At 45.4% G+C, this 23,058-nt stretch overlaps 1 protein-coding gene across 1 annotated transcript in view; it reads right to left on the bottom strand.

The window, feature by feature from the left end:
• Positions 1–22,637, bottom strand: part of LOC138473704 (cysteine-rich motor neuron 1 protein-like) — a 216,410-nt gene extending 193,773 nt beyond the window's left edge. The window contains exon 1 of the mRNA XM_069612189.1: positions 22,332–22,637. Coding sequence (XP_069468290.1) covers positions 22,332–22,617 — 286 coding nt within the window. The 5' untranslated portion in view covers positions 22,618–22,637. The remainder of the gene's footprint in view (positions 1–22,331) is intronic.
• Between the last annotated feature and the right edge of the window lie 421 nt (positions 22,638–23,058).

Consider the following 23,058-nt stretch of genomic DNA (forward strand, 5'->3'; position numbering starts at 1 on the left):
CGTGCATTGTCGGTCTAGTTGTCATCCAAGATGGCGGTCGCTGGAAGGTACTTCTCCACTCCTCTCCCAGCGATCGCCGCGTTGCAACCCCTTAGTTACCAGCTTTGCTGCCTTTGGGTGTATGACGCTAGTTTTTCCTGCTTTCACGGCTTATAAGCCGCTCTGTTACTCCTTTTCGGATCGCTTCCTTGCGAGCCGCCTCTCTTTTCTCTTTTCTTCCCGCTCGCTACCTACCTTGCAGTCCTGTTGCTACTCTGCTCTCTCAGGTCTCCCTGAACGAGTCACTCTTTCCGCTCCTCATCTCTGCATTTAGAGTTTCTTGCCACCGCTCCTCGCGGCTTCTGTTCTCCTCCTCCTCTGAGCAACGGTCTCCCTTTACAAGATCTCCTTTCTCCAACCCTTGGAAAACCTCCGATCAACAATACCGGAAGACTCCTGGAATTCGTGTTTTCCCTGCGTGCAAAGGGTTTTTTCTGCCTGTGGGGCTTTTTCCCTTGCCGCCTGTCTACGGGAGAGGAGCCACAGGACTGCTAGTTTCAAGCATTCACTGTGGCTTCCTCTCGTGGTAGGCAAACGTCTTCTAAAGAAAGGAGAGATTATTGCACACGTCGCCACCTCAAACCTGAAGAATTGGAGGACTACGAGACAGGTGAGGAGAGTGGGGAGGAAGAAGGGGTAAGAGCCAAGGCTGAACAGGACAGATTGCAACGCCAAGAAGACAGAATGTCTGCAGAGGAACAGATCCAGGAACTCTGGAAAGCTGTTCAGAGCATGTCGCAAGAGTTGCATACAGTTAAAGCAGAGAACGCAGTACTAAAGCAAATAGCCACTGCTTGCAAATCTCCGCCCGCTGAACTACCAATCATGTCGCTCCCTTCGGGAAAATTTGATGGTTCTCCCAAGAAGATTAAGGAATTTTTGGAAGCCTGTGTGGTATATTTTACATTTAGACCTCGCGCATTCGCTACCGACCAATCTAGGGTTGGGTTCCTGATATCAAACATGACGGGCAATGCTCTCACGTGGGCCACCCCATTGGTGACCAGCGCCAACCCCTTATTGCATGATTTTGCCGGATTCCAGGCTCTGCTGAAACAGACATTCGAGAGGCCTGAACTTACTTTCACCGCTTGCGAGGACTTGTTGGATGTTCGACAAGAATCCTCAGATGTTTTGACCTACATTTCTCGTTTCAAAACCCTGGCTGCAGGGGCGGGTTGGCCTGAGCAAGCTCAGTACGCCATATTCAGAAGGGTCTTAAAGGAGGAAATCAAAGACGAGCTCGCCAGGTCCTTCCGACCACCGACCTTTGCAGACCTACTATCGACTGCATTACAGATAAAATATCGACTTCAGGAACGCCGAGCTGAACGTCGCAGACACCGCCCTGCAGTAAACCTTCCCGATTCTATGGCTTCTACATCTTCCTTGCCCCACTCCTCCCACTCCCACGAGGAACCTATGCAGATTGGGGCTACCAGGGTCCCTCTTTCTTCTGCAGAACGTGACAGAGTAAAGAGAAAGGACTTTGTGCTTATTGTGGGTCCGATCAGCACATTCTTAAAGATTGCTCTGAGGTTCCAACCAGACGACAGGGAAACAAACTCCCTCGGTGCCAGTAGGGATCTGGTTGCGAGGGGCTTCATGCAACCTACTTAGTCCCTACGTTTCCCTCTCCATAACAGCTCCAAACATTTTGGAGGATTCCAGATTGATGGTCCTCCCTGTACTCATTGACATCGACTGCAGATCCATAGAGACTCTAGCTCTCCTAGATTGTGGGGCTTCCGGAAACTTTGTGGACACTCTATGGGCAGAAAAGGTAGGCCTACACAGGTTAGTCCGCAAAGAAGATCAGAAGGTAGAGGGAGTGGACGGTTCACCTCTCTCTTCGGGACCTATAACCCATACCACTGAAGAACTCAGAGTCACCATCTTTAAACATATGGAAGTCCTTAAATTCGATATCATACGAGCTGCTCACTTTCCTATCATATTAGGAATTACCTGGCTCCGAAAACACAATCCTCAGGTAAACTGGACCAGTAATCAGTTGAGCTTTTGTTCTTCGTTTTGTAGACTACACTGTTTCCCAGAAACAAACAAGGATGACCACCAAACCATGACAGTATTAACAAGCGATCATGTGGGAGTTCACGCCTTACCACAATATTTTTTACCTTATCAAGACGTCTTCAAGGAACGGAGACCCGCTACGTTACCTCCACACAGACCAGAGGATTGTACTCTGGACCTGGAACCTAATGCCCTGGTTCCCTTTGGCAGAACGTTTTCCTTAACCCAAACGGAGAGACAGGTTTTAAGGGACTATCTGGATGCCAACTTGCAAAATGGTCTTATACAGCCTTCCAAGTCTCCTGCAGGAGCTTCTCTGTTTTTCAACAAGAAAAGAGATTCCACCGAATTGCGGCCATGCATAGACTACAGGGGCCTTAATAAGGTTACCATCAGAGACCGCTACCCTATGCTGCTTATTTCGGAGATTATAGAGACCGTACAAGGGGTGCGCATATTTACCAAACTTGATCTCCGAAACGCCTACCACTTGCTTGGTATTGCCAAAGGGGATGAGTGGAAAACTGCATTCCGCACGCCGTTCGGGCTGTACGAATACAGAGTAATGCCGTTCGGTTTGGTGAATGTACCGGCTATATTTCAGCGGTTTATGGACCGAATATTCTCTGATCTGCTACTGGTGACAGTCATTATCTACTTGGATGATATTCTAATCTATTCATCAGATTTGGAAACACATATCCTTCATGTCAAACAGGTCCTGGAGCACCTTCAACAGTACCAACTCTTGGTCAAACCCGAGAAATGCGTCTTTGCAGTCTCATCTGTTCCCTATCTCGGATACATTCTCTCTGGAGAAGGAATTTCCATGGATCCCGACAAGGTTACTGCCATACTCAGTTGGTCCTCTCCTGGCAATGTCAAGGAAGTGCAAAGATTCCTCGGACTCTCTAATTTTTTACTTGAGGTTCTTTCCCAACTTCTCTGAGATTGTTCTTCCATCACAAAACTACTCAGGAAGAACACAGGCTCTTTCGAATGGTCACCAGATGCAGAACGAGGTTTTGGGAAATTAAAGAGTCTGTTCTGTTCCGCTCCCATTCTTCGCCATCCTGACCAAAATCGGCAGTTCATTGTTGAGACTGACGCATCTGCTATGGCCATAGGGGAGGTCCTTTTACAATCTTACGAGGGAGTTGAACATCCTGTAGCCTATCTCTTAAAGACCCTGTCTTCCAGCCAACTGAACTATTCAGATCTAGAGAAAGAACTACTCGCTATAAAACAGGCTTGTGAAAATTGGCGACATTTACTCATGGGATCACGGCATCCTTTTCTCATAAGAACGGACCACAAAAATCTGAAAGTCTTGCAAAACATGGAGTGTGTCAACTCGAGACAAGCTCGTTGGGCCTACTTTTTCGCCCAAAATGACTTCCATATCACCTACCTACCCGGTACCTCCAATAGGGTAGCTGATGCTTTGTCTCAGAAGGATGCTTCTGGCGATGGTATCCCCCTTCCCCGGGAAAACATGTTTAAAAGGAACAAGATCCTGGGACTTGTCAATACCTTCTTTCAAGAAGTCAAGACCGCTTTGACGTCCGAAATGCCAAAACTTCTAGGCCAACGAGGGAGGAACTATACCGAGAGGAACGGCTTAGTGTTTTATGGCAACCGACTGTACATTCCTGCCGGCCCTTGGCGCGAAAAGATTATTAGTTGGTGTCACGACCTACCAACAGCCGGCCATAGAGGAGTACACAACACCCTTGACCTCGTAGCTAGAATGTTCTTCTGGCCGGAGTTAAAAGAAGACATCAAGGAATATCTCAAAGCCTGTCCGATTTGCGCCAGAGCTAAATACCCGTCTGGTAAACCCTTAGGGTTGTTAACCCAAACTGAAGTGCCTACGCGTCCATGGGGACTCGTTTCTACGGACTTTATTGTAGATCTACCAGGGTCTGATTCTTGTACATGCATAATGGTGACGATAGACACTTTAACCAAATTGGCACATTTTTCTCCACTACCGGGCTTACCTATGGCTACCAAGATGGCGGAGACATTCGCACGTGATATCTTCCGACTGCATGGCTTACCAGACAAGATTATTTCGGACCGAGGCAGTCAATACATCTCAAACTTCTGGAAGGCTCTGTGTTCCCGAGTTGGTATTGAAAGAGCTCTTTCTTCTGGGTTCCACCCTCAGTGTAATGGCCAGACGGAATGACTAAATGCTCCCAGTAAGGGTCCTCAAGTCTGACCTATTTAAGTTACAGAAGGAACGGCTGACGTTTTGTGTGCAGCAGTAGGAAGGCCAAGACATGTAGGGCCTTTATACTGGCTGGTATGAAACAGCACAGAATTTGGGATTCACAACCTTCCCCTCTTCAGCACTCGCCTACACCGCAAGGAGAAATTAAGGCCAGCTAGGGAGACATCCTCCTTCTTGAATTGGAGAAAGATCAAGGCATTTTGTGTAAATGATTTGTTAAAAAATGTAACCATTAAAACCTTCTCACAATGTAAAAAAGGATTTCTGCATCTGAGAGGAGGGCAGGTTCCAATACTTCCAGGTCAGGTACTTGATAATGCAACTGCACATCGGGCAGGCAGCAAGGCAGCACTTACAAAGCCAATGGCGGAGGCTACCTCCCAGAGGGGCTTCATTTCTTGTACAAGATCCTATAAATGGTAGACCAATACCTGACAACCTACTTAGCCAGATCGGAATGCAACCTAGAGAAACCTAAGGAGAGGAGGTAGTGGGAGGAGGTGGCAGAAAGCATGCAAAAGTCTACCACATGCACACAATGCAGAGAAACCAATTACAACCTCCTAGACACAAGCACTGAAAGTACAGCAGGCACAGCAACAAGAATGAGTGCAAATAAATCCACCACAAGGGCAGTTGCAACAGGCCCCTATGTAGACACATCAGTATGCAAACACAGGACAAGTACTGACACCCAGAATAGGAGGTGTCACTGTGGTAGGAGGAACTCCTTTCACAGGGACAAGGATGAGCCTGTAACAACAATAGGACAGCTCACAGAGTGACTTATGTCTTGAGTACTATCTGTACAGACCCCCAGGAGGAACCAAGGCAAATCGTTTTATTTTCTTCTAGACACTGTAGCAACTCATTCGTGTATACAGGAGGGAAAATATCCAATGTCAGAAATTGCCATGAATGGTCAAGGGTTCTCTGGAGCTATGAGTCAAGTTCCTTTTACCAATGAATTAGTAGTCTCTATCGGAGAATGTGATATGTCTTTTCCTTTGTTGTATTCATAACAGGCACTGGTTAACATTTTGGGAAGACTTTTATGACAAAACTAAACATGACAATTTAATTTACTGATCAAGGAAATAGTGTGCTCTACTCCAGGAATACACTATTTAAATGTGGGAGAATTTATACTCGTGTTCACAGGGCAAGTGGCTTTGCGAGCATTCCAGTAGATCCAGTAATTCTTCTATACGGAGTAAGCATTCTACTGACATGGCTACCTGGCTTGGTGGGAAAAATTGTGAGGCTACCTGACAAGGTTTTGCTTAGACCACGAATACCTATGAATGCAGAGGGGGGACACACTATCCCTATAGAATTGGAAGCAGCCATTGTACGAACGGAAACGGCAATTCTCGAAGGTGTAGATGATGACGGTAGACCATGGAGAACAGTAATAGCTCTCGAGGAAGGGTACAGATTGACTGACATAACTAATGACGACATGTTCAGGGAGGACCGAACAGATGATGAAGTGGTGTTCTTCATGAGCATCACATACTGGATAAGGATAGAAAAGAGGAAAGTCCCACAGTGAATGGCAATAATGTGGCAACGTCCAGCATTATTTCAGGAAGACACAGGCCCATATGATGTAGGTTGATTGAAGGGAATAGGGGAAGTTAAAATAAAGCTTAAGCCAGGAGCGATTTTACCTCGAGCAAAACAGTACCCCATGTCACAAGAATCTGATGAGGGTATATTTCAGACCATTTCAGCACTGATGAAACAATGGATTCTGGTGTCATCAGAATGATCATGCAATACCACGGTCTATCTTATTAAAAAATCTAAAGGAGGGTCGTGGAGATTTATACAAGATATGAGACCGATTAACCAGATTGTAGATGCCAAGTTTCCTCTAATTACTAATCCGGCGATGATACTGTGCAGTATCCCGTTGGAAGCTTGATATTTCACAGTGATCGATTTAATGAATGCGTTTTTCTCCATCCCGTTGCGCATGTACTCACAAGACTTGACTTCCTTTACGTTCTGCCAAACTTAACTGAAACATACTAGGCTGCCCCAGGGGTACTGTGAGTCTCCATCGATCTTTAATAGAGTTCTACAGATGGATTTAGACAATATTCATTTCAAGAGTGCATTGATACAGTATGTAGATGACATTTTAATTTGTAGCACCACAGAAGGGAATTGAGGTAGACAAGAGAAGTTACAATACTGTCAAGAAGAAGTGTTATACATAGGTCAATTGATTTCACATGAAGGTAAGAAAGTGACACCTAAAAGAGCCGAGGCAATTATGAAAATCTAAAAACCAAACACAGTGAAACAGATGCAACAGTTTTTGGGGTTATGCAACAATGTCAGATCCTTGGTGTTTGATTATTGTACGTACACAAGACCACTTCTGCAAGCTTTAAAGAAAGCAAAAGTGGGAAAAATAAAAATAGAATGGACTGAAGAAATGGAGGAAGGGTTTTAGGAGCTTAAAAAAGCTATTTGCACAGCCCCTGTTTAAGGAATTCCCAATTATGCTGAGGAATTTTATTTGTTTTTGCACACAAATGGGGCAGTCATGACAGCAGGTCTTACGCAGAGAACTACATTGGGGTATAAACCTTTAGCGTATTAAAGGGGGATTTTATACCCAGTTATGAGAGGACAGTTCCTGTCCGAACAATCTTTGGCAGCTGTTACATTCGCAATTGAGAAGTCTACAAATACTGTCCTGGGCTGCTCCATGACTCTCTTTGCGGAGCATGCTCTATTTACTGTTTTAGAGAAACCCAATGGTACATTGACATCCCAAACAGCTTCACCTTATGAGGTAATGATGTGTAACCCACTGATTAAGCTTGTAATATGTAAAATAGGGAATCCTGCCATGTTTATAGCTAAGCCAATAGAAGAAGGCGATCATGTGCATGAATGTGCTAATTATGTCGAATTTTATGATGATATACCCCTGTGTGAAGCAAAATGCTTTAGCAGGAGGGGACATTCTCTTTATTGATGGTTCTTCAAAAATTGATCAGACTTTTGGAGAAAGGCATTCAGGCGCCACAGTAGGGAGACTTAGATTAAATGGAGAATTTTAAGTTGTAGCAAGTGCAAGCCTACCATCTCACTTTTCAGCACAAGCAGAAGAATTGGTAGAGTTCATTGTCATGCTCGAGAAATATGAAGGACAGGAAGTGATAGTGTACAGTAACTCCACCTATGTGATGTCAACCATACACGCAGGGTTAGCACGTTGGAAGAGGAGGAGCTACCTCCGTGCAGACGGCACTCCAGTGCAGCACGCATCCTTACTGGATAGGCTTATTAAGGCACTACAACTCCCCCAGGCCATAGCGGTCGTTAAATGTGGAGCACACATAGCAAGCAAACAGATTTTATCTCTTGCGGGAACAAAGCAACAGACAAAGAAGCCAAAAGGGTTGTGTATTCCCCAGACATTTCTATTTTTTTTACTGAGAGATTAAAGAAAAAGTCGTCACAACCATGTTAGTGCAAGAAGGGTTTAATAAACTGTTGATAACCCAACTAATGGAGATTCAAGGGAGTGCACCACGGGAAGAGCAGGAATTGTAGAAACAAAGGGGGTGTTCTTTATTCCCCACAGAAGCATTATGGCAACAAGACAGCAGTGGAAAGCTGGTGATGCCAAACCAGTAGCATTATTAAAGGTTGCGCTTGAACAGCTACATTACCCTGCACATGTAACAAGGAAGACTCTTGCTGCTTCGATTGCAGAAGACTGGTTCATTCCTAATTTGTTGGAGCATGTTGCACTATTTATGGTAAACTGCATCGTGTGTCCAATGCTTACTGCTGGGCATACACTGAGAACGATTAGAGGGGTAATACCTCGATCGAATGGTCCGTTACAGCATTTACATATCAACTAAGTCAATATGCTGCAGGTATGTAATGGATATAGGTATCTAATAGTGGTGGTGTGTCCCTTCACTATGTGGATTGAGGCAGGTCCATGTACACACCCTGATGCCACTTGCGCAGCAACATTTTTAGTGTGGGAAGTTTTCCCAAGGTGGAGTGTGTGTGAAGTGCTGAGATCCGATAATGGGCCCCTTTTTGTTAATGATCTATTTCAAACAGATAGGGCTTCTATTGAGTATAAAGCACAAGTTTTCTTCTGCTCATCACCCACAAGCGAGGGGCATATGTGAGAGACTCAACAGCCTCCTTGAAGAAAGGACTGACAAGATTAAATGGACTTTGAAGAAGGAATAGCTATATTGCCTACACTAGCCTTATATGCCCTTCAGAATCAGGCAGGATCAGACCACCACCTCACACCGCATGAACTAGTGACAGGGCATCAAATGAGAAAGCCCCTTACATCTCCATCTAGGAGTGGAAGTGATACACAGAGAGTAGCTAAAACTGATGAGATGCATGATTATTTGACATGTATGACCTCTAGTATTTCTTTCATTTCAGATCAAATCAAGTGCAAGGGGGTTTGTCTCAGAACACAGCAGAAGACAATTCAACAATCAACCCAATTGATTATCGACACCTAAGTTATATGTTGTAGACCTAGTTCTCATTAAGAATTTTACTAGAAGGTGTCTTGAGCCACATTTTAATAGTCCTTTTTGCATTGAGAATATAACTCCTTCAGCTGTGAAGGTCCAAGGAAGACGAGCTTGGCTCCACCTGAGTGACGTAAAGGCCTATAAAGGTTAGACCCGCCCTTCCACCATTGATGATCCAGAAGCAAGACAAGAAGAATAATTTTAGCATGTGAAGACTTGATCAATGACGAAGAAGGACAATAAAGCAACCAGCTTGTTAATACAGATTTTGTATTAGACTGGAATTCAGTGGACACTCCTTGTAGATGTTTTAGCAGAGAGTTCAAAGACTTGCAGAGAATGCTAGGAATTTTGAAATTAACTTCTAGAAACACAGTGGGCCTCATTACGAGTCCGGCGGTAACCGCGGCGGTAAAACCGCCTGGTTACCGCCGGACTCGTATTACCATTCCGCCTCCGTGATTCCCGGAATTACCGGGGCATTACAACCCCGGTTTTCCGGGAATCACGGAGGCGGAATAGTGTAAATCCCCATTCCCATTGAGTCCTATGGTCCTATGGGACTCAATGGGAATCGGGATCATGGAAACACCGGCAGCATCTCGTAATGCTGCCGGTGTTTCCTCGTCCGCCTGCATGCAGGAGGTGTTAAACCCGCCAGGTCAGACCTGGCGGGAACATCACCTCCCGCCTGCAGGGGTCGGGATCAGGCGGTCCGGACACAACGGTGGCGGCGGGTTTACCGCCACCGTTATTTCCGGACCGCCTAGGTCGTAATGAGGCCCAATGAAGCATCAAAGTTATGCCTAAGCATCAGTTTTTGATTAGAAATTGGAAACGAGATTAGTATCTAGATTCATTTCGTGGAGAATACCTGTTCCAAGCAGTTAAACATATTGTACTTACCGATAGTGATGTTCATCGGCTAGCGCGTGCTGTCTTTGCTTCAAGCTTACCCTGCTCTTGTGAGAAGAGACATTGATATTTGCACTTTCTTACAAGATTCTTAAAATGGTGCAATGATGAGAAGCCTTCTTATTGCTATAATTGAGCAGATTTTACAGTATAAAGACATTTGATTGTATTACAAATGATTAAAGAGGAAAGTGGCGTTGTTCTATGTGAAGAACAAGTGCAATGGGAAGTGGGATGGCGCAGGAGAAAGACGCCTATGTTCTGATGCATAATATATGCTTGCATGATTGTTTTCTTTGTCTTTCTGTTCCTCATCTTTCACAGTCTGTATCCTGTTAGTAGTTCCACTGTGGAAGAGGTCCCTATGATTCTTCCTGCTAAAAGAACTTCTTTTGATATACTTCATGAATGGTACATGGCTTCTAAAAGACAGAAAAGAGATGCAGAGGAAGATAGTGAGGGGATAAATACCTATCTAGATAATGCAGCACACTTGGGGGAGTAACATGTGGTACCAGCACATGAGAAAAGAGTGGGAAAAGACATCTAAGGAGAGTTGCTACGTCTGCTCTCTCATCCCCTATGCAATGAATACAGTGCAAACTTTCATCACCAGAGAAGTCCCAAAAAACGATGCAAGGTGCCTCAGTAATCTTGCAGCATGTATGACCAGAGGATAATTTCAGGGAAGTTGGGCCACTCTATGATGGAGATCGAAATGGTTGTTTTCCATACCAGGATGACTATATCAAGACCAGACAGATGGAAAAGGAAGGAAGAGCAAGATGCTTGTGTATCCTGCAGAAGGACAGGATGAGGTGGTTATAGAAGAGATGAAGAAAATGAACTGCCCTGATGTGACAGAAATAGCTGGATCACTAGGATGTTGGGAGTGAACGCAAGTCCTAGTCTATGGACGAGTAAAGTCCAAGAAGGGATGGGAAGAAGGAATTATGTCCTGTGCAGCTCAACTACTAAAGCCAGAATATGTACAAGAAGTGCAAAGGGTGAACGATGGTTGTGTGAAGTCATGGGCTAAACATGCCAAACTACTGATATGGGTAGGAGATGAATCAGGTCCAATGGTTGCACTCCCTTTGGCCATTGTGACCTTGTGCTTCTGAAGACACGGAAATAATTATGTGGGAGATGACAAGGAATGCAGAACTACAGTTGACGTTTCTAGGATGGGAAGAGGGACAGCCATCTTTATGGATCGATATTGGGCTTGTGGGTCTAGGGCCAGAGGCGTACACAGGGTAGGGCCTGAGCGGGCAAGGTCCACCCAAAGTCTGTAAATACCCACTCAGCAGTGCTGGGATGCATTCACAGATGCTCATTTCACTGAGGTGGGCCCAACTACATTAGCTTTAGGTGCCACTTGTTAGACAATCCTGGCTACCCCTCTGTCTAGGGCCTACATGAAGTTGCCCAAGGATTAGGTTGGAGTATGCTCCTTGGTGCTCATCCATGTTCCAGCATTAGTGATTCCTCAGAGTGACCTGAACATTGGAGAATGTCCAAAAATAGCTGCCCATTTGAGAAAAAGAAGATTGCTTGAACTTCTCAATCAGACCAGAAGAGGAAATTACTTCTCAGCTAAGTCAATAACAGCAGATGATTCCATTCCTAATGAACATAGGTTGTTCAGCAAGACTGCCTCAATATTTACAACTATATTCACGCCTGGGATCCAAACGATGGCTAACACCAAGTGGCTACAGATCAAGAGATGGGAGCCTCTGCAGACAATCAATAATGTAGAGGGGAGGTTGCATGCCTCTGCAGGAAATCCTGCCCCCTACCTCCTATATGTTGGAAGCCTGAGATTGTGCCATGCTTATTACTAGCAGTTGTGCCAATTCCACAGCAAGTTTTTGAAAGAAGGTACCCTCTGTGAAAGCCCTATCAAATGCATCCCCGAAGAGATGTAATCTGAGGGAGGAACTCCCAAGGAATATGAAAAAGAGTGAAAGAGAAGCTGGTGACGTCACAAGAGACAAGCGTGACACACTGAGAATACTGGCTGAAGAGAATGCATGGAACTTACAGAAACTGATGATGAAGTTAGGAATTGAGTAAACTTTCATATTTGAAAAGATGATTGCACGTGTGCGAAGCACTGCAGAAAATACAAGCCATTCAATGACTGTACAGATGCTGTAATGCAAGTAGATTAAGTAATCTTAGAAGCTGGCTATACGTAGTGAATAGACTGCAGACGAAGCCGCCATTGTATAGAGACTGCACATCTGTGTCATTAATTTAGTAAACCAGGACCCATGGAGAGGAAAGGTAGAGAACTGTGTTGCAGCAAGAATTAGCTGAGATTGTGCAAATGAATGGCGAGGCTATCTGGCCTTGTACCAAAGATGAAGCAGCCAAGGCTGGTTATCTATTCTTGAGGTTAGCGAACATGTGAATCTGAATCATCTCTAGTTAAGGTGCAAAGAAAGAACACCATGCCTGCCAAGTTTTATTCACTTAAGACATTTAGATGCTGCAAAATGGACCAAATCGTGGTCTCCTGTCATGTGAGCCAAGGATGGAAATAGAGTTGATCTTGGCGTCCTAGAACAATGATAGTGCATGCTCACACTCCCACATATTCCGAGAGACAAGAATACTTTGCAAGGCCAAGTTCAAAGTCTTCATTGCAGAAGGCATGGGTGATGAGAGAAGTTGGGCTGATTGGGTGGTGAGTTAAAGTCAAGTCCACCGTCGGCACCTGGGTCAGAGTTTACGTGCTGCTAAGTGAACCTAATGTTCCAGACATGGCACGAGCATGCCAATCAATTATAGAGGGCCGTATAACAAAGGGCCTCATAGTTTGAAAACCAATGATCAACTGTGCTCTTTAATAGTGTTGAAGATGAAATGTGTTAGAGGTAGGCATAAGTCGTCCGCCTGACAGTAGGGCAGCCAATCACAATCCTAGTCCCTATAGAAAGTATATTTAGATGACTCCCTTGACCCATCCCAACTCTTGATAGGTTTTCTATTATTTGTCAAGTAGTATGATGTCACCTCTGATTAATTTCTTTGCATACAAGAATGTTTTTATGAGAAAATCATTCAGACCTGAGCGAACGTCTGTTGATGTCTGTTCTAAACTCCCTGTTTTAGATAATTGTTAACAAAACAGTATCTTTTCCATCATCCTGAGTTGGGTCAATTATTTGGTGTCTGAGTTATTTTGCAACCCCATCAATTGCATGCATGTTACTAGAGGGCCATAAGCTCAGAAGAAATTGCAAAGCTTCTAAAAAAAGATTCCATCAGGCAGAACGAGTACGGAGTGGAAGGTTTTGTAAGCAATCTCCTCCTGGTGCAGAGGAAAGAGAAAATAAGGCTGGTCATAAAACCCAGTGCCCTCAATGGTTTATAGGTTCACTGGCATTTCAAGATCGAAAAACTCCATCTGCTGCAAGACATCCTGCAAGCCGGGGATTGGCTAAAACGTATAGACCTCAGAGGCGCCTATCTGGTTACCCCTGTGTACGAGCCGCACCAACATTTCCTCCTATTCCTCGGGAAAGGACAAAGATGGCAGGTCACCTGCCTCCCATTTGGACTGTATTTAGCGCCTTTGTGTTTTACCAAGTTGTTAAAGCCTGTGGTGACAGAGTTGCGTCAGCAAGGAGTGAGACTGATAGTCTATTTAGACAATGTATGCATCATGGTGTAAGACATCAGGCTGCTTCAGGAACAAATGGCAGAGACAACGCAACTTCTGGAGACATCTCAAATAACTCCCACCCAGAATCTGGAATCTCTGGGATTTGTCATAGACTCAGTACAACGGACGCTGAGCCTGCCATTGCAAAAGATCTTCAACATCAGACAGTAGATCAAAGCGATTATCCACAAACCTCAAGTATCCCTAAGGGAGTTAGCCAGAAAAGTGGGAAGGCTGGTGTCCTCCATCCAGGCGATCTTTCCCGGTCTCCTTCACTACAAGACACTGCAATGGTTGAAAATACAACACCTACAGCAAGGGCTCTCATACGAACACCAAGTCCTGCTAACTCAGTAAACGAGGAGAGAATTACAATGGTGGATGCAACACATGGAGGCCTGGAACGGGAATGCCATTTTTGGTTCCCTGCCAGACCTGATTATAGAATCGAACACTGCAGAGCGGTCTCGACTGGGGGTCGTTGGTCACCCTCAGAGAACAAGCTGCTGGTCAGTTGTCTGGAACTATTGGCGGGCTCTTTCGCGATCAGGAGCCTGATGCAGGACTGGGTCAAATGTTGTATATTATTGAAGTTAACAACATCTCAGCTGTGTGGTACAGGGTGGGTGGCTGAAGTAAACAGGCGAGCCGTGTGAAAGTAAGTAAGCGCTTTATTTGAGGCCCCCGGAGGGTTCAACAGCAGATGGATAAACTGACAGTAACACGAAACTCACAGTAACACTCGAAAACAGAACACGGGTATGGGGACTCTGAGATATCTCGTGGTGGATTGTGAGATATCTTGTGGGAGATTACACATAACATCGCCCTTTCATAAGATGGGAAAAAGGGGTGGAAGGAAGGGGGGGAGGGGAGGAGGAGCCGAACTGGGTGGAGGGGAGTAGGGCAGGAGGAAAGAGGAACAAGGACAACTTAAGCGTGCTAAGGGAAAAACTTGTCAGGGTGGTGTGTTAATAATAAACATAGTCGTTGTTGAAATTTTGAATGGTTTTGTGGTTTCTTTTGGAAAGTCTTCCAACAGGGGCGCCCTCGTGGTCGGCTTGGAGTCTGTCACTGTCCACACATTCACGAGAGGGTTTTCCAGAGAAGCAAGAAGAGTGTTCTGAGGGTCCATCGATTATTTTGCCCTTGGATGTGGTGGGTTCATAGTTGTCTTTTATTATTTTTACAAGGTCATCTCCGGACCATGTTTTCCCATCATCCAGGGTAACAGACTTTCCATGGCAGCTCACAACTCTCTGTGGAGGTCTAAAGACGGATTCGCCCTTGAGTGTTTTCTTCGGTTCTTTGACACAAACCCAGTCACCTTCTCGAATCATCATTTCTTTTACTCCATGTCTGGAGTCATATTGTATTTTGTATTTTGCTTGTTTTTCTCTGACTGTCTTCTGAAGCAGGTCCATGTTCACTTTTGCTTTTCCCGTGTTCAAGAACAACCATGCCGGCCTAAATCGGCTAGTGGCAACTCTACCACGCATCAGGGTGAAAGGCTCTATGTTTGTGGTGGTATGTGGGGTTGTTCTATATGCATACAAGGCTTCTTTGAGGGTTTCTCTTCATGAAAGGTTATTGGCCGTGGCTAGTTGAACCACACTCTTCACAAGTCTATTCATGCGTTCTACAAGTCCATTAGACATTGGGTGGTACAAGGATGTTGTTATGTGGTTGATGGACCTGTTTCTGAGGAAATCACGAAATTCCATTGACATTAATTGAGACCCGTTGTCCGAGATTAATTCTTTGGGGTCCCCCTCTCTGTTGAAGATCTCTGTCAAGAAGTCTGCAACTTTCTTTGAGGTTACATTGTCTTCAGCTATTCCCCATTCCGTCCATTTTGAGGTGTAATCGACGAGCACTATGATATACGTTTTGACTGCTTCAAGGTTCTCGAACGGACCCATGATGTCAATTGCCAGTTTAGACCATACATTTTTGGAAGGTTCTATAGGCTGTAGAGGGGTCTTCCTCAGGATCTTGGATTTGTCGCTCATGGCGCATGTGGAGCAATTTCTGACAGGTTCTTCTGCTTCTTTCCACATTTTGGCCACCAGAAGTTGTTTCTTAGCTTGTTCTTCGTCAAACTCCTTCCTAGGTGATCTTCATGTGCCAATTCAATTAGTCTTTTCCTGAGTTGAATGGGTGGGATCACACGATCGCCTCTAAAAATATGCTCTTCATCCATGGATATTTCTTCCTTGAAGGGAATGAAACTTTCCAAGACCTCTCCTGATTCCACCCAGTCATTGGTTATTGCCTTCCTGATTTCTTGCTGTTCAGCATCCGTGCTGGTGCTACTTTTCCATTCATCTCTCTAGATGGCTGGGTTTATGACGGCTATGATGTCCTCGTCTGAAGATACAGTCTCAGCGTCATGGTTGGTCGATAGTCTGGAAAGGCAATCGGCTACGTGGTTTTGCGGACCAGGTGTGTAGCATAGCTGGAGATTGTATTGCATGATGTCGAGGAACCAACGTCTGATTCTGGTGAAATGAGGTGAGGTGTTTTAGATTGAAGTAAGTTTACTAGAGGCTTATGATCTGTTTTTATTAGAATGGGTAGAGCCCAGATTAAGTTCCTGAAGTGTTGTAGAATCCACCTCACCCCCAGAGCTTCCCTCTCGATGGTGGAATAGTTTAGTTCTGCTCCTCTCAGCACCCTCGATGCAAAGGCGATTGTCACAGTGTTCCCGTTTTGTTGTTGTTCCAGGACTCCACCAAGCCCGGTTTTGCTTGCATCTACAGATATGATCGTTTTGGCCTTAAAGTCGAACATACCCAAAGCTGGGGCTTGGTTAAAGTGGGATTTGACTTCTTCGAATTTGTTTCTGCATTCAGCAGACCACACAAATTTGGTTGCCTTCTTCAAGAGGTTCCTCATGCTTTTGGTTTTATCAGCATAGTTGCTTATAAACTTGGAGTAGTACTCCGTCATCCCGAGGAAGCTCCTTAGTTGATCTTTGTTTTCAGGTTCTGCGATGTTCAATATGGTGTCCAAGAGTTTCTTTTTGGGGCTAATGCCATTGGCGTCAATGGAATGGCCAAGGTATGAAACTTGGTTGCATTTTATATTGCACTTCTCTAATTTAAGCATGAGACCACTTTTTTGTATCACCTGCAAGACACCCATATGTTTTGCCTTGTGCTCTTCTTCCGTGCTGGCCGAAATGAGAATATCGTCCTGAAAACAGTGTACGCCGTCAAGCCCTCCAAATAGGTGTGACATTAGCCTCTGAAATACTACCGCGGCTGAAGCGAGTCCGAAAGGCATTCTGTTGAACATAAATGCCCCAAGAGGTGTGACAAAAGATGTTAAGTTCCTTGAGCTCTCCTCCAAAGCAATTTGGTGGTAGGCAGAGGAGAGGTCTAGGATACTGAAATACTTTGCAGGTTTCATGGTCGATAGGAGCTCAGATATGTTAGGAAGGGGGTGTCTGTTGACCCATATATTTTTGTCCAGGTCTCTCAGGTCGACACACATCCTTATGGAATTGTCGGGCTTTTTCACTAAAACAATTGGGGCAAGCCATTCTGAACTCTCGATGGGCTGTATGATATTCTCATCGCAGAGGCGTGCAAGTTCTTTTCTCAGCGCTTGCTTTGTTCCAAAGGGAATTCCGCGGACTCGATGGGCTATGGGGACGGCGCCCCTCTTGAGGACAATCCTGTGTTGGAAACCCTCAAGGAGCCCGATCTTGTCACAGAACACCTTGGGAAATTGTTTTGCTAGAATAGACTTGATATCAGCATCGGTCTTAAGCACACTCAACACAGGGATTTCTTCCTCAGGTTGTATTCTCACTCTAAGGGCGGCTTGCTCTTGCCAGCCTACACCAGCTACGAAGAGTTTGCAATATGACTCTCTGTCATGGAATTTGAGGGTCACCCACACGTATCCCATAATGTCAATAGGGGTCTTTCCATAACCGGTAGCCCTCACATAAGTGCTTCGCAGGTCGTGCATTTTGCCAGAAAGTACTCTCAAGAAGGTCTCACGATCCACCATGGTATAGGGGGAGCCGGTGTCCACCATTACAGGTAAGGATATGCCGTTGATTTGCATGTTGACCCAGGGACCCTTGAACTGTTGCAGAGAAGTGACGGTGAGTATTTGTACTTGTGGTTGTGTTTGATTGATGGAAAGCATGTCATCGTGCTCTTGGTTACTTTCGACAACCCTCACAGAGGCTGGTCTGATGAAAAGTCGCCTGGCGAAATTGCCATATCTGGTTGACCTTCCCCGCAAATTCCTGCAGACTTTGGCAAAATGCCCAAGCTGGCCGCACTTATAACACTCAACAGCCATGGCGGGGCATTCTCTGTCAGGAAAGCCATGCTTGTACCATCCGCACCTCTGGTAGCGCGTTGGGTTCTGGGAGCTGTACTCAGATGGCCTCCCCCTGTTTGAGCTGAACCTCGAACCTCGTGATGGCGGAGCCTTTCTCACTACTGCTACTAAAGGCTTGTTAGGCTCAAGCTCAGGACTGACGGACTTTATCTCCACACTAGTCGCGTGGTCAAGTCTTTCCTTCATGCACCGATCCCCAAATTCCATGCTCCTCGCTATCTCGTTGGCTTGGTCCAGAGTGGGATTTTTGGTTTGCCATAGTCTCTGTTGGATGCGCGGATCAGCCACATTCAGCACAAGTTGGTCCCTCAAATATTCATCGCTGACGCCTGTGAAGCTGCAGGTCGACATAAGTGCCCTAAGAGATGCTATGTAAGAATCAATTGACTCGCCTTTGAGCTGTTTTTTCTGGAAAAGAACCTGTATCTTTCCAGAACTACGTTGGTTTTGTTGCCAAAGTGGCTGGTGAGTTTGGTCAATGCAACGTCAAACTTGCGGTTGCCGTCCCCTACTACATCATCAGGTTCGGGAAGTGTTCTGAACAGTCTCAGGGCTTCTGCCCCTATGCAATTCAAGAGTGTTGCTTCCTTGAGGTCATTGTTGAACTTGCTGCCTCCAATGGCCCTGAGGTAAACATGGAAGCCATCAATCCACTGCTCCCAGGGACATGTCGGGTTTCCAGGGCATGGGAGGAACTTGGTGGGAGACGGAACGCCTTGCATGGTTAAAATGATAAAAGATGCTTGGTAGGTCTGGCAATAGTTGTTGTGTTAACTTATCACAACTTATTGTTGTGGCAGCTGATCGGGCCCACTGTGTCTATTTGATCACTTTTCTGATAGCTTAGGAGCTCTTCAATTCAGTTCGGGGAGGGGATTTGCACATTAAGCGAGAATCCGGGCCAGGGAAAAGCCGCATAGCACGGTTGTCATGGCTACTGGGAGACCTGACCTAGTGCTCAAGAAACAAGCACAGGCAGGGTCTTCCTTACTAGGACCCTCAAAAACAAACATCAAGGGCCCTACAAGATTCTTCAGTGCTCAGATGCAAAAGAGGAACTTACTGGAGAATATAATGTACACTCTCCAGTCTTTTAAGAAACAGACTTGCACCTGCCTGACGGAGAAAGCTCATTAAAGTCTATAGAATTTCATCCGGACAGTGGCAGACACATAGATAGCCCAGAATGGCTTAATATGTGTGTTTTTAGCACGACAGAGTGCACCAACTTACAATTGTAAGTCCAGTAAAAGATATGTACCCATCCTAACCCACCCTAACAAAGAAACTGTGAGTTCCAGAGTGCGATCAACGCATGCTTCAATGTTGCCGGCAGGGCCAGGGGTATGTGCAGGCATACAAAATGGCTGCACGCAGGTCCATCCACGCACTAGGGTCCTCTTTTCTAATGGCCGTTGATGGGCGATTCATAACCCACACTCGCCAGCCTCTCAGTATTGATCACCCGACCACACAAAATGGGAAATGTGCTTGATCCCAACTTTGCTCACCGATGATTGTACGTCACTGTGGGCTGTTCTCTGCCTCTACTTCTGAAGTCGGCGGTCGCCGGATGGGGGTTGCTGCGTGCACTAGCGCAGGAGTCTCTGGCTATATGAAGCGATGCGCTCGCTGGTCGAGTGGTGACGCATGCTCCAGGGGGCCTCAGGTGTATGGCGCCTCGTCACCAATTGAAGTAAACAGGCGAGCCGTGTGAAAGTAAGGAAGCGCTTTATTTGAGGCCCTCGGAGGGTTCAACAGCAGATGGATAAACTGGCAGTAACACGAAACTCACAGTAACACTCGAAAACAGACACAGGGTATGGGGATTCTGAGATATCTCGTGGGGGATTGTGAAATGTCTCGTGGCAGATTACACATAACAGTGGCACAAAGTCCCAAATGTTAGTGTAGATAGCCAAAGAGTTCTGGCATCTCAGCCTAGCCAGAAAAACCAGTGGGACAGCAGAATACCTGCCGGTTTAGCAAATCAAGTTGGCGACTGGAATTTTAGGTACCTCCAAGATTCCAGCAATTGTCAGCTGGACAGGACAGAGTTCTGCAATCTGATGAGCTTGAAAGAACCCCGCGAGACAGATCTTTTCACATTCAGGCTCAATCGCCAACTGATGCACTTTTTCAGCTGGAGGCCAGACCTGAAAGCAGCTGCCTCGGACGCATTCCTTGAGGAATCGGGGTCGAGCCTAGTTTATGCCTTTCCTCCGTCCGCAATGATAGCGAGGACCACAGCGCATGTGAGGAGGCAAAAGGCAAGGCTAGTCCTCGTCACGCCAGCTTAAAAAAGTCAGCCATGGCTTCTGATCTTCTGGATCTATCATGCAACAATCCTATAGGGTTACCCAGCTGTCCAGGGAATCGTTGGGATCGTACTGGGCTCCCACACCCATTAGTATTCACAGGAACCCTTCGGTTGGTGGCCTGGGTGATTTCAGGGATACCTGGTGAAAGCCAGGCCTATCAGGAGATGCTGACCAGCTCATTGGAGAGTCCTGGGCATCCAAGACAACCAAGTGCTACAGAGTGGCCTGGGCAAAATGGCATGATTGGTGTATGGCAAAGAACGTCTATCCCACTTCTGCAGATGTGATACACACAGTCAATTTCTTGGCAGCCCTAGCTACACAAGGAAAGGCAAATAGGACCGTCAACACCTTCAGGTCCACCATCTCAGCAGGAAACAAGCATGTGTCAGGTGCTCCTATAGGCAAGCATGCTCTGGTCTCGAGGGTACTCAAAGGGGTAAAAGACATTCAATCTCCTAAACCTAAGTATGCACGTTTGTGGGACATAGATGTTGTGTTCTTACAAAGATGGCCAGATAATCAAGAGCTGTGGATAGCAAGTCATTTTCTCCAGAGGGAGTTACGTTTCACGTGAGGAGAAGGACAAAAAACGCTATCACCACCATATCATTCCCAAGCTTCCCGGGTCAGCCTCCAATTGTGCCTTGTCAGAAGCCTCAAAGAGTATGAAACAAGAATTAACCCACTCAGAACCTCTGGAGAGAGTAGTTTATTTATCACCCTGCATATGCCTTTTAAGGCGGTGTCAGTGGCCACAAATAGGGGCGAGGGAGCAGCGAAAGTGCATGCGATTGCCCACCACCATGACAGATACCAGTGTCTATAACATGCATACTTCTTTTAGGGACAGATAGCAAGCCGACAGGCTCTTGAGGAGACGAGCAGGATCCAGCTTGGAGAGTAAACCAGTTGAAGAAGCTGTGATACGTGAGCACCATAGGTTCATCTTGTTTGGACGTGGCACGCTTCAGCTACAGAGCTTGAGGCAGCGCGAGAAAGAGGAAGGAAATGGACGGGCACAGACATTTACATGAGAAGGCATGTCCAGATTGGAGGGCGAGATCACATGTAAGGAATAGAGCATTCGAGTTTTTGGATGTGTAAAGACTGTCCTTTGCAGGAAGCATTTACGGTTATGTTTAAACTTGTTTTTTGCTGCTTGAGTAGTAATTAGAGAGACTAAAGCATAATACTTTGCCTCTGTGTCTTTAATAGAATTATGACTTTCCTGTATGCTAGTCTATAAAGTCTGAATTATGCTTTGAGTGGCTTTCCATTCCTGTGTCTGCACACTGTACAGTACTACTCGACATAGTAAAAGGACTTCAGGGCAACTGCATGAGCGGAGGTATTTTTGGCTATTTCTAATAATGTGGCTATATGTGCAAAGACTAACTTGTATCCATTCTAGTACATTGTAAATGTAATTACTAGGTATATAGGGCATATGTAAGGAATTATGGTGACAACAATGTATTTTGAGAAGGTGGCATCTTCTCAAATATGTTAGCAAGTTACCATATTTGCTTTAATCTGTCCTAGTTATTTAGTAATTACTTTTGAAGGTCCGTGTATGTGCACCAGATAATGTTTGCACAGATTTCACAGTCCACAGTGGTGTACGCACATCTTTTGGTCTTCCGTGGTTACCACTGGGCCACAGTTATATTGGCATTAACCTTATTGGACTTTAAGACAGTCCACCTTGGCTCACATCTCAATTTGACTGAAATCGCAGAGGGAAGCGGCAGTTATCACAGTCACATACACCTACAATTTAAAGACTCACATTTTACAAAACAGATTGTATCCAGTTCTTCCCATGGTTATCTCCCAGATTTTATAAGACCCACCATGCTCAGTTGTACCCACTACTATTTATATTTGCCATTTAGGAAGGGACAGCAAACTGTTCTATTTCAACACTATTTTCATGAGCAATCAATTTTGCTTCCATTGTGTTTTTATATGTGTGTACTACTGGATTAAGTTGTGCCTTCTGTAGGAATTTGTGAGGTGCTCTACTAAATCAAGTGTTCTTGATTGGATTGCAGAAAATAAGAGAGTGTGTGGGTGTGTGTGTGTGCGCGTGCGTGTGTGTGTGTGTATAAAGCATGACTGGTTTGTTATAGTAGAGCAAGAACACTTTCCATGGTACGTAGAATTAAATAATGAGTACATACATTTGCAGACTCCAATATCTGGTATTTGCACAAGGTCTGTCCCGTTGAAAGCCGCGCATCGGGTCCTGTGGTCACAGTAGCCAAATTCCCAGTTGTTGCCACCACAAATGTCCAAGTTTTGTCTCGCGCAGTGTCTGCAGCATTGGCATGGATCTATTGCCCAATTGCCCGGGCATGGAGTTGACTCAGGAAGACACTTGCTTTTATCACATTTGGTGCAGTTATATGCTCCTACTTCCTGAAACACTGCAAGGAATACAAGTCCAACTAGGATATTGGGGGCCATGCTTCAGCGCAGGAGTCTGAAATCGGTGAATGCTCTGTAGGCAGGAAGGAGACCATGGCTTTATATGTTTCCCTTTCTGATTATGCAATTCCCTGGGACCACACGCAGCCAAGACTAAAGGTCCCCTTGTTTGATTGCTCAGTCATTAAGTATATATTTGCATAGGCCGTTCACCAGTGCATTGACCATAGCAGCACAAATACGCCAAGCAGACACTATTTTTCAAAGCAGGTCCATTAGTTGTAAAATGTGAACTCGTACAACTAGGGAAACAGGTCCTTCCTCTAAAGCCTTGTGTAGTGTAAGGATGTAGGAAGTGCCGGTTCTCTGGGTGCAAGATAGATATGGGAGACCATCGTATCCAAGTAACTAGAAGGGGAACTGGCTTAGTATGACATGGGAAATGTTTACATGAGTGCGTTTTTAAGGCAAACGTAAAAC

Source organism: Ambystoma mexicanum, chromosome 8 (assembly GCF_040938575.1).
Source record: "Ambystoma mexicanum isolate Mex_15411 chromosome 8, UKY_AmexF1_1, whole genome shotgun sequence".
In the NCBI taxonomy this organism is placed as follows: Eukaryota; Metazoa; Chordata; class Amphibia; order Caudata; family Ambystomatidae; genus Ambystoma; species Ambystoma mexicanum.